General features: G+C 41.5%; 1 protein-coding gene across 3 annotated transcripts in view; it reads right to left on the bottom strand.

Moving 5' to 3' along the window:
- ADGRB3 (adhesion G protein-coupled receptor B3) overlaps positions 1–19,651 on the bottom strand; it is a 706,322-nt gene that overhangs the window by 50,476 nt on the left and 636,195 nt on the right. For all 3 annotated transcript variants that reach the window (XM_090034594.1, XM_090034587.1, XM_090034599.1), the window contains 3 exons: positions 13,293–13,443; positions 12,644–12,713; positions 5,456–5,522 (listed from right to left, as the gene is read on the bottom strand). In XM_090034594.1, the coding sequence (XP_089890720.1) occupies positions 5,456–5,522; positions 12,644–12,713; positions 13,293–13,443 (288 nt within the window). The remainder of the gene's footprint in view (positions 1–5,455; positions 5,523–12,643; positions 12,714–13,292; positions 13,444–19,651) is intronic.

The following is a 19,651-nucleotide window of genomic DNA, read 5'->3' as shown; positions in this document are numbered from 1 at the left end:
GCCTTGGCTGAGGCCAAGCAGGCAGTTCCCCTCTGGCAGTTGCGGAAGATGGAGCTCTGGGGGAGCAGGCTGAGTTGAGGAGCCTGATGGCCTGAGCACCTTATGAGCGAGGATACCAGGCAGAGGAGCCCCTGGTAGGGATTTGGGAAAGATAAAGAGCATGATGGTTTCGGGTTTATGTTTTGGCCAGAAGGCCTGAGTTTGAGTTGGGGCCGAACGGCCGATGGTTTTGTTTGTTGTTAAACTGGAGGACCGGGTGAGGCTGTAGGGGTTGGAGGAGGCCTCATAGGAACTCCCCAGTAGCGAGAGGGTTCCTGGTGCCAGAGAGGGCACAGCAGTTTGGCGCCGGAAAGTGGCGCTGCATTTTTTTGGGCTGTCCCGACCCCGGCCCCAGTGTGGGCCATATCGGGAGGAGCCCAGTGTGGGCGCAGGCGAAAGGCCCCAGTGGGGCGCAAGACCCAGAGAAGGGGGTCTGGGACCAGGTAAGGCCGAGGCCGCCTGAGCCCCAATTGTGTGAGCGCAAGCAAGACCCCAGTGCGGGCATGGGCGCGAACGCGAGCAAGGCCCCAGTGCAGGGGTGGGTACGAGCGCATTGAGAGAAGCCCCCGCGAGGGTGAGCGCATTGAGAGAAGCCCCCGTGAGGGCGAGTACATTGAGAGAAGCCCCCCAAGAGGGCAAGGGATTGGAAGGGCGAGTGTAACAATGATAGTTAGACCTAACAACATCCAGTACACCTGGGAGGCTTGGGGCATGGTATGAGGGGTGGTAGGAGCCACACATAGCCCATAAGGCTGGGTGCAACAAAGATCAAGCTATACAGCTCATTAGGGGCCACGATAAATAAGAACACCGTGTCCAAGGGGACAAAAAGGCAGCCTCCCTTTAACAATATTACCAGCAAAGATGTGGCGGGCGAGAACGAGGATGTTTAGATGCTAACTTGGCACAGTAGGGGGCGCCAGGAGAGTTCACGGCCGCTCCTAAGGCCCGCGCCATGACATGGTGCAGTGCCAGAGGACTGGAAAAGGGCCAACATGGTTCCCATCTTCAAAAAAGGGAGGAAGGAGGACCCGGGGAACTATAGGCCAGTTAGTCTTACCTTGGTCCTGGGTAAGCTTTTTGAGAGAATTATTCTAGCACACATCCACTCAGGGCCAGCAGGGGAGATTATGCTTAGGGGCAACCAAGATGGGTTCATTAGAGGCAGGTCCTGTCAGACCAACCTGGTGGCCTTCTATGACCAGGTCACCAAATCCTTGGATGCAGGGGTAGCAGTGGACATAGTCTTTCTTCTTTACAAAGGCCTTCAACACTGTCTCTCACCCCGTTCTCATTAAAAAACTGGGGGACTGTGGTGTTGACACCTACACAGTCAAATGGGTCACTAACTGGCTGGAGGGCTGCACCCAGAGAGTGGTGGTGGATGGGTCATTTTCGACCTGGAGGGATATAGGCAGGGGGGTTCCCCAGGACTCAGTCCTCAGACCCGCACTGTTCAACATCTTCATCAGTGACTTGGACGAGGGGGCAAAAAGCATCCTGTTCAAATCTGCCGATGACACCAAGATGTTGGGGGGATGTGGGAATGCTAGATGGGAGGAATAGGCTACAATCGGACCTAGACAGGTTACAGGGGTGGGCGGAGGAGAATAGGATGGGATTCAACACTGACAAGTGCAAGGTGATGCACCTGGGGAGGAAGAACCAGCACCATACCTACAGGCTGGGGAACTCCCTTCTCATCAGTGCAGAGGCAGAAAAGGATCTTGGAGTCATCAATGATGCCGAGATGAATATGGGCAGGCAGTGTGGGGATGCAGTCAGGAAGGCCAACCGCACCTTGTCATGCATCCACAGATGCATCTCAAGCAGGTCCAAGGAGGTGATCCTCCCCCTCTAAGCAACACTGTTCAGGCTGCAGCTGGAGTACTGCATCCAGTTCTGGGCACTGCACTTCAAGAGGGATGTGGACAACATGGAGAGGTTCCGGAGCAGGGCCACTCACATGATCAGGGGCAGCAGGGCAGGCCGTATGAGGAGAGGCTATGGGACCTGAACCTGTTCAGCCTCCACAAGAGAAGGCTGAGGGGGGATCTAGTGGCCTGTTACAAACTAGTCAGAAGAGACCAGCAGGCATTTGGGGGAGTCCCTGTTTCCCCAAGCACAATGAGGAGTGACTAGAAATAGTGGTCACAAGCTGGCAGAGGGTAAATTCAGATTAGACATCAGGAGGTGCTACTTCACTGTCAGGGCGGCTAGGATCTGGAACCAACTTCCAAGTGAAGTGGTGCTGGCTCCTACCCTGGGGGTCTTTAAGACAAGGCTTGACAATCACCTAGCTGGGGTCGTTTGACCCCAGTACTCTTTCCTGCCATTGCAGGGGGTCGGACTAGATGATCTGCTCAGGTCCCTTCCTACCCTACTAATTATGAAACTATGAATACTATTGTAAATGGCAGCAATGTTATGTGGTCATTTTTGTGAATATTTTAGCTTCAGAGAAGCCTGTTTTCTTCATGAGTCAGATTAACCAGTGTCTTGGTTAGTGCATATGCATGTGAAAAAAAAGAAGCTTTATTGAACCAGGAGGATTTTTACATATGTCTTCTTTTATGCATGAAATGAGACATACTACAAGAACAGCTCAGGAGGATGAGTTTATTTGTGAGACTGGAATTTAGCATGATAGGTTGAAAACATGAACAATTGCTGCGGACAGTCAGGCAGCCTGGTCTAACTCTGTACTTCGTCTCCTGGAACTTGCAGATTACATTTGGCCCTGTGAAAGGGTACTGTTATGTTAAAACAAAAGGGAAAACTGTCAATGAGGAAACCTAGAAAAGATTAATTCTATTGATACAAGACCTAAAAGAACATTAATACATTTTGGTTTATTGAGAAGATAGTTTGAGAAATAATGAAGTTTTAAAATGTATTTATTTATTTTTATTTGTTAGATACAAGCCAACCGTGCAAAGAGATGCATTTTGGGGTTTGGAATAGTTTTGTAGCCAGTAAATGAAAGTTTTGTTTAGCTAGAGTCAATGAGCTGCAAGGGTTTAGCAAAACTAGGAGGCCAATTTATATTCAGAACATATGGATAACCTACAGTCATCACTGTATGTGAGAGCCAGGGGAAAGGATGGAGGAGGAGCAAGGCTGTTTGGGAATAGGTGACATGAGGGCTTTATAAGTGAAGTTTGCTTTGCGTCACTCTGAAGGTTAATAAAAGAGGATGGAGAGGAATCACAGTCAGTACTTTCCTAGTGGTAAGGAGAATTATTAATATCTATTAATATCTGCCTCTTTTTGGTAAAATATACATGCTAACTGATAAGGTCCCTGGATAACTTTACATGTATACAGCCAGATCTAAGAAAGGCCCAGATTAATATACAGGATCTGAAGATCAACTTTCTAAATGTTTCAAAAGTGTATGCATTAGTCTCAGTGTATGGATCTAGGTAAGTGTGCATGCAAATCCCCAGTTTACTTTCATGATTTAGATCAGGGCTGCCAAACTCATCCAGCTCTGTGGGTTGGATGAAGGTCTCTGAGCTGGTCTGTGGGCCAGATTAGGACCACATACCAAAGCCAGTGTGTCGGGCTAGTCCATTGGGGTGCTACAAGCAGCATAAACCTCATGCCAACCTGCTGTATCAAGCGCAGCATGTGCAGCTGGACCAAGCACTGTGTGTAGCATGCACTGGATCTGGCTCTGAGGGTGCCACACGTGGTACAGAAGGTCCAGGTGTGCAGCATCCCACCAGACTAGCCCTGTGTGCTGGCTTCAGGGCCAGTCTGGATTGTGCCCCAGGCCGTCTGTTCATGCCAGAGCCAGTGTATATGGCTGATCTGGCAGGGCACTGCATGCATCCCATGGCTTGTGGTGGCCCTATGCCCCATTCCCTACATACAGTGTGAGCTCCAGAGCATAACCATTGCACGCTGCACATGGTGCATGGGACTAGGCTGGGTCTGGGCACTGCATACAGTACAGGGAGTTGGCACAGGATGTGAGCTGAATGGACCAGCTCACACCTTGTGCCTGCTGGACCAGCCCTGTGCCTGAATGGACCACTTCACAACCCACCCTGCTGGACCAGCCCTGAGTACTAGTTCTGGTGTGGCCCAATCCATGCCAACTCCAGAGCCAGCGCTTAGAGCTGGTTTGGTGCAGGTGCTGCACACAGCCTGTGCCCTCGACCAACTTTTATGCTGAATGCATGGTCAATCTGGGACCCACAGGCCAGACCATACGGCTCCATGGGCTGGATCCAGCCTGTGGACAGTCTCTGGCATCTCTGATTTAGATGATTTGTTAGAAAACCTTGTTATACAATATGTACAGCAAAACCTTCTGTTCTAAGACCTTTGTAGGAGTCCAGAGATGATCCATTTACAACATTCTTCCAACAGTGCAAGATTTAGAATTTAGGAAAATTTCAAAGAAATGTTAATGTTTGCTTTATTAGCAACATACTTAGGAAAAAACATTTGTCAGATGCTCAGATACAATTGCAGAGCTGTAAAATGTGATAGGTAACATTTTTTAACTATTGTGAATTTTATTCTTTGAGGATAGTACTCCCAGAAGACCTGACCTCTAATTCCATTCTTCCTGCCACCCCTGAAAAACAGTGTTACAGTGTCCAGCACAAGGCCATTAAGACTGTAACCAAATTTTTTTACGTGGTGGCAATAGTTAAAAGGATGTGACTGATAGGGATGAGAATTCTGTAATGCTAGTAATACATTTCTTGTGTCAGCAATCAGCATAGCACCTTTGCAGCTTTATTTCTGACTGTATCAGGAACAAAATGCAGAAGGCATATTTTTGTGGAATAATACTTGTTCAGATATACTCATAACCATTTTCTAGCATGCTGGCTTATATCCTACTTTAAATATAATGAAACATAGTTTTTTAATTCTTACATATAGTTCCCCTGTCTGGTAACTAGCTCCTCTAGAGTAACAGTATGTTATTATGATGGATGACAACATCGGGTAAAATCTCAGCCTGAGAGTAATCAATAAGAGTTTTCCCAACAGGATTTCATAGTTTGTCCTTATTTTAGTAATGAACTTTTGCCAATTCTCCTACCGAGAATTACTTTAAAATGTGTACAGCACACATACTGCATAAACTTGTATGAATATATATGTACTAATACAAATGTATACAGAGAGACATTTGTGCAGAGTATGCAAAAACATCTCTCATTATGCTTAATGTTCATATGAAACACGGAGAGATACACTATTGATGTAAAGCACATAATAAAATTGAATGAGAAAAAAACTGCATTCAAAACATCGAAGGAATCTTTAACTACTGTTCTGAAGATGCTTATAAAGAAATTTCATCTGCTGCATAGCTAACCACTCTCTACTTCAGATAGTGTATTCAACAATTTCTAATGAAAATACCGAAAATGATTGTTATGTTTACCAAGACAACAGCAGCCGCAGGTCCAACAAAAGCATAGAGTAACCCTCCTTCGAGAGACAGCCAGCAGCTGGAAAGAACATCAGAAAAGAACTAATACAAATTAATAATAAGTATTATACCATGAAAGTAATATGAAGAGAACATACATGCTGGATATATGGTACCAGTTCTTCTGGCATAATGCATATATATTCATGGAGAGATTTATAAGCATAGAAAAAGAAATGAAATTACTTTGGTGATACAATGATGCTCTGGGCAGTTGATAAGTAGCTTTTATTATTCAACCCTACAGTAATGCTTCCACAACTTTTAAAACACATTGTAATTATACTTAAATGCCTTGTGCTTATTCGGAGTGAAATATATTTGGAAACTTTTGTGAATTTTCCTGTAGGTTTTTGAGTTAATGGAGTATGATAAAAGAGAGGTTTTAATATCTCTTTGTTAAGACGTTCTTTGGAAACTTACTTAGTTCATTTTTTAAATGTCAGAGTGGTCCTGAGTACTTTCACTAAGGTCAAATAGCTGTGAAATTGTTGACGGAACCTGATTTAGAAAAACAAATTCCCTATACATTTTCATTGATGTAATTTGGTAATTAATGATGGGATAATGTCTTACATATTATATACACTTAGAAAACAAGCATGTCTATACCTTCTACACTTGGCTTCTCTGGAAGGTTGCACAACTATTACAGCATTTAAAAATATATGAATTTCTGGTGTGTTATTAAAGACCTGATGTTGCAAGCCTATTGCATCTCTTGAAAAGAAAGGGATTTTAAATATGTAGACATCTTGCAGAACTGAGTCGTAAATATATAACATATCGCCATGCTAAGCTTTAGAAATGTCTACGTACTAAAGTAAGTGCAGCTGCAGTTTTTTTTTAAATCAGTGCTTATACATTAAAATGCATGTTTATTTGAATGTGTGAGTGCACATACATATAAGAGCATTCAAGGAAATGCACTCAGATAATGTATTTGAATATCGCACTTAAATAAACTTGCATCAGAATATATGATCAGTACAGATCTCTCTATTCCCTATCCCTCATTGTCTGCATTTCTTTTAAAAAACAGTAAGTTACATACAGACCCATCTTAGTATTAGTATTCTGCTATGGCTGAAATTATGAGTGCAAAAAGGACAGAAAAAAAGACTTTTGAGATTCAGTCATTTCCCAAAGTAAATAAAACATATCTGGGCCTTGCCACATGAACCCAACCTTATTAGAGTGTGAAATGCTAAAACGGTGACAATATGGGTATATTTAATCAGTCTTAAACAGTAAGCAATTGCAAATAACTACTGTATATAAAAAGACAAAAATCCTAGTATTTTCAATGCCACTGTATGGGTTCTCCCTAGCAAAGTTTCTTATTAAAAAAAAATCAGTTAAAAATGTTTGGAAAAAATCTGATTTTTTTTCTGTTTCTCTATGAATTAAAATGTTGGCATGACTTAACAGTTGAAAAGTTGGCACAAAGTTTTCACTAAAAGTGTTGAAAATATTTCTGCAATTTTTTCACCAGCTCTACTTCTTAACTGTAAGCATTGCACATAGAAATCCCAATAGAACTCTCTTACAAATAAATTATTTTCCTTCCTTGCTCATAAAGTCAGTCCTTACATAACAGGATGTACTTGAATTTTTTTGTCAGGAATTTTAACCCAGATGTGATTATACTGCTAAGATATCTAAGTGGCACTTACATGGCTTGTAGGTACTAAGTTACTAAATACATTCCTTGTTCAGCCAGCCCAAGACCTCTAAAATCTCTAGATTCTGTATATATTCACACTTTAGCTTGGGAAGATCCTGAAGTGACTAGACTTAGACAAATATGCATGTTCAGAAACAATCCAGAAAGGTACACCTGGGAAATTCATAAGGGCTCTTAATTTTCAGATGTAGAAAAAACCCGACTGAATAACTGTTTGCAACTGAGATGATGCATGCAGCAAAGAGACCAACCCATCTTTTGTATCCTGCCCAACATCCAAGTATCCAAGGGCCCCACCCCATCCCAGCTGTATCTGTGGGAGCTGCATGTTGCTTATTGGTTAAAATGCTTGCCTAGGAAGGAAGAAAGAGACCTCAGTTCTAGGCTCCATTCAGGCTGAGAATAATTGAACCCACATCTTCCATTTCTTAGAAAGTGCCCTAATCACCCAGACTGTGGGCACCAAGAGTACCCTCTTTTCAGCTTGTTAAAGCTGAGTGACAGGGAGAAAGGAATGCAAGAGTCATGGGTTCAGAAGGAGAGCATGAAAGGAAGTCTAACTCCATAGCCTGTCTCTGTGTCAAACATTCACTGTCCCTAATTTTTCTTCTAAGGAGTGTTGGTCCTACGTGGAATTTATGTTGATTCCCATGGATCACAACAATGCAGCAAAATACAACATATTAGAAACATATTAGATCACGTACATATTAGAGCATGTACAGTATGTCAAGCCTAGTCATGCATGAATCTTTTCAGGCTAAAAAAAAAAGGTATATCAGAACTAATACAACTCTGGCTGTTGCATGGTGTGCAATAGGATCATGTTTAGTGACTCTGAGACCTTAAAGCCATGAAAGTGAATGCAGGAAGTTTAGGAAGCTCTAAAAAAGGTAGTCTGAAAAGTCTCTTCAGGTTTCCACCACACCACATTGCCAATAGGGTTTTGTCAACAGAAAAAGTAAAGGGAAAAAAATCTGGCCACACTTAGTCTGAGAAGTTTTATAACTTTTAAGAAGTTGCTAAATTTTAAATTAGCAGTTATAATTGTGCCTTTAAAGAAAGACTATACTAGGAGATATAGTATAGTCTTTCTTTAAAGGCACAATTATAACTGCTAATTTAAAATTTAGCAACTTTTTAAACATTTCCTACAGAGGAAATGGCCTTGTCCGTCCACATAATTGTTGCCATCTTTTTGACCATTTTATCTGTTTCTCATTTTTTTCCTCTGGTCCTATTTTTCGCTTCCTTTCTTTTTTTTTCTGCTTCATAATTATTTTTATTTCTCTTTCCTAGTTCTATAGTGCCCTTGCTTTGTTTATCTCACAGTGGGAGTAGAAAGTACCTATGGTCAGTGCATGAGGCCAGCTCATATGTTCATAAACTTTAGCTGGTAAGCCACAAGGGCTATATTAGAGGGAGCTGCATGCTGCACAGGTGGCACCAGGGGGGCTGCATATCATACAGGCTAGGCTAGTGTGAGCCACATGCTCCATGGACTGCACACTATGCAGGCATCTCCCATACCGCACAGAGCTTCACAGGTGCCCCAGCCCTCACCCTCAGCCCCTGGCTGTGAGCTCCCTGCACTATACTGAGCTACTCTCTGGAGCAGTGACAGGAAGCAGAAGGAAGAGCCTGAAGACCTGACCTGCAGCAGTAGCCAGAGAAATGGGGAGAGGAGTGGCTGGGTGGGAGATCAGGGGCCATAAATTAACCATTCACAGGCAGAATGTGGCTCACAGGTTGTAAGCTGGACATGCCTCCTTTGACCTATTCATCTTTTGAATAGTGTGCATCATCCTCATCACCGCTATAATGGAAACCCTTGCATCATCTTCACTGTGGTTATTCATACCTAAAATTAAACTTAATGCCTAAATTTATCTGTAATGCCCAGTAATGCAAAATGTTATCCAGAAATGCAAATGGGCTGTAGGGCTGGGCTGCCCATCATTTGGAAGTCCCTTCTGTGCATCTGAAACATCAGCAATGGCGTTAGTGGAATAATGGTGTTTTCATAAATAATACATACGAAGTAAATGTAATGCAAGTTACTTGTAATTAGGGCTACATGAAAAGTTCAGGTAGAAACCTGAGCTCCCTTGGAACAAAGTAAGGTGAAGCTGGGCATGTCTACATGCCTGTCTGACTGTGCAGTTGTTACTGTGTGGTCATTTATTACCTGCTAGAGCTGCAGAAGCTGCAGTCCTGGTCCTGCATGTACTGTGCAGTCCTGGCACTGCATGGGTCATTTCTGACCCTACTGTGCAGTAGCAATGAGCTACTGTGCAGTAGCAGCAGCATCACAGTTCATGCCCACTGATACTACGTCACCATAGCTCATTGCTATGGCAATACAGAGTCTTGTGTAGACACAATTACTGTGTATCAAGCACATTAATTTGGGTGTACTACTGGTATACTGCTCAATGAAACTGGTTTGGTGTGGCTTTAGAATGGCAATTTCATCCTCTCTAATCAGAGGTGTCTCTTGGCCACCCCTCCTTGGTATTTTCTTACCAGTAGGTCATAGGCGATGAGAGTGCAGAATCAATGTTCTGTTTCATTACTTTTTGTCTTGGAAAGTAAATGATAGAAACTAGGAAGACTGGTAATAAGTTCTGTTTCTGCTGCTTTTACCGTTGCCACTGAATAAAAGGCAAACAATTTCTATAGATTCCTTAGCAGAGGGTAGTTAGAGAATGCACAATAGTGCCATATCTCCTGTGATCTAGGAAAGATGACAGAGCAATCCTGCTCGATTTCTGTAGCCAAACAGGTATTAGTTATCTTTCCTGGGTTCTGAATGGAACAATTCCTCAGTTCCCACTATGTTAAATAAGGATGATATTGACCCAATGAGTATTTTTACATATGCTGTAGGGGTGAGAGGGTTGTTTAATTAGAGTGGCTCCAAAAACCTCTCTAATTAAAGTGCCTACAGCATCTAATGCATTAGCATCTCCACCCTTCAAAATGGTACCAGGGGTGCTTTAACTAAAGCTCACCAGATGAGCTTTAGTTAAAGTGCTCCCACTGCCATTTTAAAGCACAAGGACACTGATACATGAGATGCAGAGGCTGCTGGAATGTGCTAATTACTATGGTCCAGCAGACTATTAATTGAGTCTGCTCCAATGCACTGTAATTACAATGCCTCAGAGCAGCAATTCTCCTTGCTAGACTAGGAGAGGTTGGGTACATCTGCACGTGCGCTTTACTGGAGGGTTGACTAATTAGCTGTGCAGTAAAGCAACACTGTCTACACGTGAAGTGCTATTTGGCTGTAGTAAACTAATTAATTCCATCGTAGGATATTACTGCCTGACACAAGTACTATCTTACGGTGGAGTACTCACCTGCACTCCAACAACTGTGAAGATGGTGTCTGGGGCTGGCTGGAGCATGAAGGTGGTACAGTGCAGGGACTGACTGTGGACTAGCTCCATGTTGTAGTACTCTTGTGCCCCAGCCAGCCCCTCCTCAGCATGTTGAGTCGAGTCAGAGCAGCTCTGGGCTGCCAGGCTCACCACCCAGACCACCTGCTAGCCAGTGTTGTGCTGTCCCAGCTCAATGTGCTGCAGTCCCAGATGCACATGTAAATGCTGCACCTGGAAGCAATAAACTCCAGTGCAAACTGTGTTGGTGTTTATTCAGGTTAATTAAGGCACATTTAGATGTGCCCACAGTGGTCTTATTTGGGCCCTCCCAAAACCAATAATGTGGAGGAATGTTCCCTATGTCAGGTCAGAAGTAGAATTGGTGAAGTACTAGAAAAAATTATTCACAAACCCATTTGAAAAGTCCTTTTGTATTTTTGTTCTGCAAGTATTTGAACAGCTGATTTTTGTTCAGACTGCTGCTCTGGATAAGACCTACCATGCATAAAAATTCTTACATTCCCTTACATTCAGGGCTTACTCCTTATTACTGATGTACCATTCACTATTAATATTTCAGCACTCTCTTTTAAAATTTTCATCCATACCAGCAGGAAGCAGGAAGGAATATGTGTGACTGAAGTAGCCTGTAACGCTTGAATAATTTTAGCAGAATAAGTCAAGTGATACTAAAAATGGGCTTGATTCTGCAAGTAAGAGAGTCATAGAGCCATAAAACAACTTAGACTTTGAAATGTGGAGTGTTGTAATGCCTAGCTTTCAAGTACCTTGCAGACCAATGGAATCTATCCAGACTGCCTAGGTACATATATGATAAGGAGACTTAGGAACCTATGTATGGGATTCACAGAAGTCAGGAAACTGAGCAGGAGTCATGTAACTTAGCAAGTAGGAAATGGCAAGGAGAAGGATGGGGGTCTATGCACTGCCCTTAAAACACTGGCATTCAAAGCACTTCAGCCCTTTCCATGAAACAACAGATATAGAGAAATATATGCCCTTACTATTAAACCCAATAGCCCAACAACCCACCTAGGAGAGAGACAGAGCTGTATTCAAATGTCCAGTTTTCTAATTTGGAGCAAGAACTTGAGCTCAGGTCTTCTGTATGCAGCAGAATACCCCAGCCACTTCCACTACTGGCCTACGTGTGTAGGGAGATATTTCAATCTCTCTAATTGAAATTGCTCTTTATGTATATAATTAAACATTTACCGGAGAACAGATCTGACCCTGGTTCATCTACATCCCAAGTGAGTGCCATGGCACTCCAGGATATGGAATTACCCTCCTTGTTTTCTCTTACTTTCTGGCCAATGAATGGCAGGTGGGAGACTGAATTTAATTTACTGCTCAAAATCAGGCAGAGGGGGATTTGCAAATGGTCTCTCATTTCATCAATAAGAGCCCTAATCTCAAGGCTGTTGGCTAAAGAAGCATGCATGCCAGCCTGCCATGAAGAGTCTTTTGGATATCTTTTATGAGAAGCCTGATCTAGTGGGCGTGCTTTCAAAGTGCCAATTGGGTTGGCAAGCATGGGTGTGATAGGTAAGGGAATTTATAGCCTGAGAATTTCACTGGGCTTAGGAATGAATTAGGAGCCTGAGCATCCCAGCAGCATCCAGACTTAAGTGACTGTCTGCAGGCTCACTGGCAGGAACTTAGGTACCTTCAGGCTTAGATGGTAACTCAGAAGAAGTTTACAGGATCTAACTGACCTTGCTGTTGGACTTAGGTGCCTATAATAGCAGTTAGGTGTCTAAGTTCCTTTGTGGATCTAGACCCAGTGTCCCCTGAGAGATGCTGGGTGACATGGAGGATTATTAGGAATGTACACAGTATATTCTTTGGAGTGTACTTTGTAGAACTAGCCCAATACTGGGTTTTGATTTTCTGATCTATTTAATGCAACACTCATTGACTTTTTAGGGGTGTTTTGCATATGAATAGATGTACAATAGGCCCTTGGACTGTGCTGTATGACTCCTGATGGGCATGGTAGCTTTGTTAATTAAAAACATATTTTGTCATTGCAGACTGACTTACTAGTGAGGCGTTCCATATCCTTTTGTCTTGGTAAAGCCTATCGAAATAGCCACCACTAATGCTGGTAAACCTGGAAAACAAACAGTAATTTCCATTAAGGCTTGGCTAAATAACCACTGTTCTCTCTGGGTAGGAAATGACAGAGCCAACCACTTAATCTAAAATCACATTTTTGGTGTAATTAATAATTTCATATCTTTTTGCTGGATTTGTTTTCTGAAGCACTGAAAGGAGAGTGAGCTCTTCAGCCTCAAATGCATCACTTTGATGTTGCTAAGTTACCAGCTTATTTGACATAGCTTAAAGCGAACTAATAACATAGACATTCTGTGGCTATTCAGTAAGGGTTGTTTTTTTTTTAATTACGTTGTTTTGCAGACAGCCTAAAAAAATGAAGTTAAAAATACATGTTACAGCATGAAAAGCAATGGAAAATTCATTGCTTGTAACTTGAGCCAAATCAATAATACAACATTAATATTATATATTGCAATAAAATGACAAGTCTTCTGTACTAGCTTTCTTTGTAGTAACTGTGCTATCAATGACCAGTCATGATTACTTCAGTAAATATCAATGTTCCAAATTTTTTCTTTTTATTAAACAGTCAATACTAATGATTTAAGCTAAATGATTTTTATGGACTTACCCCATCCAAGGCACAAGAAGCGCTTCCTTATAAGCCGTGTCCTAATTTTTCCAGTAACAGCCATATATGACTGCCACGCTTCTGTCAAAACCCAACAGAACGAAGCTAAGAAGAAGAAGTGTAAAAATGCAGTGGTTGTGGTGCAGATGCCCTGCAGGAAGCAAAGAAAAGCTCACGTTGAATACTAAGGGACAATCATTTCTCCTTGAAAGGGTTGTCATATTCTATAAGCTTGACCTTTTACCCTGTACATCACCTCTGTCTTTCTAGTGCAATTGCTACAGAGAGATGCTGATTTAGATTAGGTAGAAGAGCTCTGAAATACATGAACTGCATGTACATGGAGACTGATTGAGAGATACTTAAATATAGAACACAGCAAGTATTTTTACATCTTTACTTTGGCCATTGAGCATTGCAAAACTACTGCAGTGAACAAGTTACATTGTTATTGAATCCTGCAATCACACAGTATTAAGCAAAGAAAACATGGAAATACAAACAATCCTAAATGCCATTTTTATGGTCTTTCCTTCATGCAGACAAAACTTGGCTGTAAATCTAAACTCCAGGGGGTAGATTAAGCTTCCTGCCGTATTTGATTTTTCATTTCAATCTTACAGAATATAACCCCATGGGAAGTCTTTGAATAAATACCTAACATTCTTTTAGGCAAGTTTAAGAAACAGAACCTTAGCAATTATTTTAGTTATTGTTTTTATGTGTGTCAGTCATTTGTTATCTGAAAGCTACTCATCCAGTACAGCCTCTCCACTGTCAGTGTAGACTTTAATTAAACTTGACATTGTGGCTCATCTAAGTGAGCTTGACTCTCCCTTGGAAGAAAATTGTGTTCCATCATTTTACTGCTTTGCTTTTGGTATGGAACTCTAGGTATGGGAGCACTCAGACAATAAAATGCAGTTGGTTGAATGCTCAAGAACCAATATTATACCAATAGAGAGCATAAACAGCTATGGTCCTTATTACAATTTTAGTAATGCATTAATCTGATCAATGTTAAAAAATAAAGCCCCAAAGACCAGGTGTCAGCTGCATAAGAACATAGTTTAGAATTACTGGCACTATTTTATTATTATTTAGATGGCTCAAAATATTTTTTAGTTATTTTAAATGCATACAATAAAAGATAAGCTCTTCATCCAAAGAATTAACAGGTTAAAGTGCTAGTTTAAAAACTACTGAGGGGGACTCAGATGCCTGACATGCCACTTGTGCTAAAGTATTGTGCTGAATAAAAGCCTAATATATAAGATACAGATAAGAAAGAAATGGGTACAACACTAGATGACTTTTTAGTTTACACTTTTCAATTAGTTGTAAAGCATCCTATTATAGGTTTTGTGATATGATTTGGGTTTTGATCATATTGATTTTGTAATCCCTCATCTGAAACCAATTACTTTCCTTTAATGTACTGCACATATTAGTTTTCTGGTTCTCCTTCTTTTTCATGGTTCAGTCTTATCTTCTATATTTTTTTCAAATACTTGGTTCAGTCAGATTTCTTAACTTGAACATTGCCAACATGTTTTACTTGCAAGACTGCATTCACAATTTATTGTTAAGAACTAAAGATTAAGTATTGAGAAGCTACAGAAGTATCATTTAAGTATCTGAGGGTGGGGCAAAAGTAACAATTGAAACATTTTCAATATTTTCCACAGAAGACATGGGAGCGGAGGGAAGGGAGGGAAGAGAGGAGGGGGAAGGGTTGGCAGTCATGTAGGCTGACTGACGGTTACCAGACTGTGCAGCTGCTGGGTCACAATCCCTGCTCCTGGCTGCTCCAGCACTTGGAGGCCTACTGTTGATGCCTATGCCTGGTTTTTCAGCACCAGTCAGCTCTATACCTCTGCTCCGATGACAGCAGGTGCAGAGAGGTGGAAGAGGCTGGAGAGTTGGAATCCCAGTCAAGGGAACCCCAAGCACCTTCCAGAGACATCCCCTGCCCCCTGTGATGCACCCTGATAGAAGATTTGGATCTGAATGCAGATGTGGAAATCTTGAAAAGTACTAGACAGAGGAGGGGAGAGGGGGGTTCTACAGAGACTATGTATGACCTCTTGCTGAAACAATTCCTATTTCACTTGGAAACATTTCAAAAATTATTTCAGTCTATACACTGGAAGGTATAGAAGAGGGGTGGATCTGGTCATGCATTCTTTTCCCAACAATAAATTGCTGGGATCAAAACTGACCATACTTATACTATTTTCATACCAGCGTAACTCCAGTCACATTAAAAAAAAATACCTTTACATAGGTACAAATTATATTAGATCACAATTAAGACAGTGTGAGTCTAAGTACAGAGACATTTGTTGGATTGAAAAAGTTTGCCTGCTTCACTGAGTGTTTCTCTAACCTATCACACCAACCACATGAGAAACATGGAAGCTCTTAGCTTTCACACTGATGTATCTGGTGTAAGACATGTAAGTGGAGATAAAAGTTGATTTGAGGTAGCCTACAGAAAATCACATTGTCAAACAAAGACCTAAAAACAGGTCAAATCACAGTGTTGACTGGTACATAGTGCTTTCAATGTTAGTTTAAAAAAAAATAGTATTGCAATGACTGTAAGAGGCCTTTGAAATTCACATGGAAGTTAAAGGAAAAACTCCAATTGTCTTCAGCAAATTCAGAATCGGGCCCAAACTATACACACCTCCATTTATTATCAGGCAGCAAAGACATTGTAAAATTCTTTTGCATAGAATTATTATTTGAAAACAACTCTATTTTGTTCTGCTCTAGCAGGTAAGGATAACTTACTAAACACATGCCCATTCCATATTTCTTGGGAACCAATTACAGTGGTGGCCAGTGAACAAGTTTATTATCATTAATTCATCTATCTAGCTGTTCCAAAAGTATGTGAGTTTATGAACTCGAACCCAATAAAGCCACAATGACAGCAATATTGTGCAATATATATTACAATAAAAGGTTACAATATGACAATGGAAGGTTTGGTCAGATAAACAGATGAACTTGAAAGCAAATCAACAATAGTATCACAATCATGTAAGCACACTTGAAGTAATAAGATTATGAGGAACTAAAGTAATGCTTATGTTAAATCCTGGATGTTTATGCTTCAGAATTAGTTTTCTTTTAGTGTTATTATACATACATACAGTATACACACACACACATATATACATATACAAGTATGACATTTTAACTCTTATTTCTAAATACGTTTCTGCAGATTTTAGATTTATCTGTATCCGCTACTGGTACATATAAAAACACTCCTGTAGGAAATTAAGTGGACACAATACTGCAATAAAAAAATTCTAAACTGGCTGGACTTGCTATTCAGCTGATGGAATTACTATGCAACATAACTTCAAGCTCCCCGATTCTGTAACATTAAACTAAAGCCCTTATGTCACTCACTTAACAGGAACTTCATTTTTTTTCAGGTCACTTACATCCAACCTCTCTCTTATTCCACAGTTATAAGCCAAGAACTACATACAGTATCTGGGTTATCGCTGTCCTTCCAGCAGCTGTTGTTAATGGAACATCAACTGCAATGTCATTTTTAAATAGTTGCAAAATAAGCTTTTCCTTTTTCTCCTTGATAAAAATCTTAGCTAGTTCACTCACTTTCCTATTCCTTCTAAAAATGTCAGTAGAAGGGCTTCAGACCTCCTAGAACTTGTTGTTTAGGATTTCCCCTCCTGTTACTGATAAATTGGTTGGCAGGGAAAAGCTGCCACATATAAATTGTTATTTAAAATCAAGAATACATAGAGAAATGTGAAACAAATAAAATGGCAGATAATACAGAAATGATTAGGCTCTATTAGCAGCTGGCTCACATATTATGAATATATTCCATACGATCTTATCAATCTTTTTGTAAAAACTGAGGCATGCTCTATGGAAGAAGGAATTCTCCTCTCCTCCTCCAGGTGCATTTCCCAAGCAGAATCAATGTAGAATCCTTCACAAAAAAATCAATTAGGTTGCAGTGGGTGCATTGTCACTGCACAGTCATTTAGCACTTGATTAAGTTAGTACTAAATGACTGCACAGTAACCAGTGTTACTGTGCAGTCCTGATGCTGCATGGATAGTTTTAGCAGGTAGTACACATAGCAATGAGCTACTGCAGATAGCGTATTGTGTAGATTCACCCACGGAGTATTACTTATTTTGAAAGAAATCAAAGCTTAGGACTGTTTATGTGAAAATGCTAGACAGCTAATATAAAATGCTTATGGAGACTGAATCCTGCTCCTGAACCCTGAGTACTGGCTGCAGGATTTGCTCTGTAATTTATTCATGTATTGAAAAAATAGGGACAGAAGTTACACATAAGTGGATTTAAGTGATCAGAAACTGGTTTAAACCAGTAACAGAACCAGTTTCAAAATGGGTGAAACTAGTTTAAGAGACACCTGGTTGAACGTAGTATTAGACTTAAATTGATTTGGGCCAAAACAGTTTATGAAACTTCTGACCCAGACTCCTTCATGGTTCAAGTTAAATCACAGCCCCCAGCATCTCAGCATGCTTTCCAGCCCTGGGGCTGTACTGAGCTGTGGTGTCTGCTCCAGAGAGCAGGACTGGCTCCTCCCCTCTGCTCTCTAGCTGGAGCAGTGAGGGCTTGCTGACAGGTGTGGGGAGAAGAGGGGCAAGCCCAGTCTGCAGTTTGCCCTTCAAGGCAAAACCCGTCTGGGGCCAGGGAGGTGGGTTAAACACCCTTCCCTCCACCCAAACCTACTGCTGGCTGCAACTGTGGACTACAAATCCCAGAGGCACCTGGAAGCAGGAAGAGGAAGTGATAAGCAATCCTGCAGAGTCCTGCTGCTATGATTCTGGATTGCAAATCCCAGAAACCTTAGGGGCATCAGGAAGAGAAATGAACACACAGACAGAGAGCTGTGCTATAGTGCCCCCTGGCTTGTGGTCTGAGGCACTGCAGGCACGTGGCTGCATTTCCTGAACCAAAGGTAAATGTCTGTTCACTTCTGTTTCAATTTAATCTGTGCAGGTTAGACTAACTTGCACAGACTGAATCGTTTCAGCCTCAGGCTTTTTGACTGTCTGTACCTAGCCCTGATGCAAATATTATGACATAAATATGGACCCAAGTGTTTTCAAGAAAAGCTAATATTTTCATCATGATTTCTATCAAGTTGCCAACAAAACTTGAAACCGGGGAAAAATAGTTATCTTTGAAGAGATGTGCATGACTAGCAATGTCTCAGGCTGAACTTTTAGGTCAGAACTCTGCAGTTAACATTTTTCATGTTTCTGGACAGTGTATGGGATATTTTATTATTTTGATAGGTAAAGACATATCCTATTCTGCCTGGTAAATGGTGCCTTCAGACTCTCTGAGGAACAGGCATTAACTTGGTTCCAGCACCACTGCTGGGATTCCACAGCCTTCCTGTTGGATGAAGTTTAAGATGGTGGAAAAAACAGTATTGTGTCCATGCTGTGTCAGACATTACAAACAGCAATTTCCAATTGCACCTGTTTTAGGAGATGCTAGTCTGACTCATCAGGAAACAAGACCTCCAGCAGTGAATGCCTGCATGCCTGGCAAGTTGTGACAGGATGAATTTTCCAGTCTAATCCAACTACCAACTTCCTGTACTGATGAGATGCAGGCAGCAGCTCCTCTTGCCATATACACAACCCTCGCAGGCCATCTGGAAGTAAGGGGAGCAAATGCCTTTCTAACCCCAAGGATAGTAATCAGTTCCTACTTTAATTCTAAGGAGTGATTTTTCATGTGCAATTAATGCAAAGCAATAAACTCTGGTGTATATCATGCTGGAGTTTATTGTTTCCAGGTGTAGTGTTTACAGTGCAGCATGTTTAGCTGGTTTGGAGCAGCCCTGGCAGGGAGAGGCCTTGGGGAGTCAGCCTCCCAGCCTGGGGCTGGTCACATGCAACATAATGTGCTGTGGAGGGGCTGACTGGGGTACAAGGGTGCTTCAGTGCAGTCTAGCCAGCAGGCAGCCCCTGCACTGAAACACCCTTTTGCACCAGCCAGCCCTATATACACATGCATTGCTATACAGTAAATAACACCATTTATTAGTTTACTATGACCTAATAGGTCTGCACATATAGATGGGGAGACTTTATGGTGGAGCTAACTGTAAACATTTCATGTAGATGGGCCCAGGCAAGGAGAAAAGAGTCCTTTTCCTAAGGCAGAGTCTATACCTTTAGGAGCCTCAAGCAATCTTTTGAAACATAGTTAGCTTGAAACCCCAAGTAACTTATTTTTTAATGGATAATTTACCTTTAAAGCAGGAGCCCTTCTCAGCTATCAGATTATTCTGCCTTTTCCTATTTGTG

Source organism: Crocodylus siamensis, chromosome 1 (assembly GCF_052110815.1).
Source record: "Crocodylus siamensis isolate JL-2025a chromosome 1, ASM5211081v1, whole genome shotgun sequence".
NCBI lineage: Eukaryota > Metazoa > Chordata > Crocodylia > Crocodylidae > Crocodylus > Crocodylus siamensis.
Note: the sequence above shows the minus strand (reverse complement) of the source record. Positions and strands in the feature narration are given on the sequence as shown.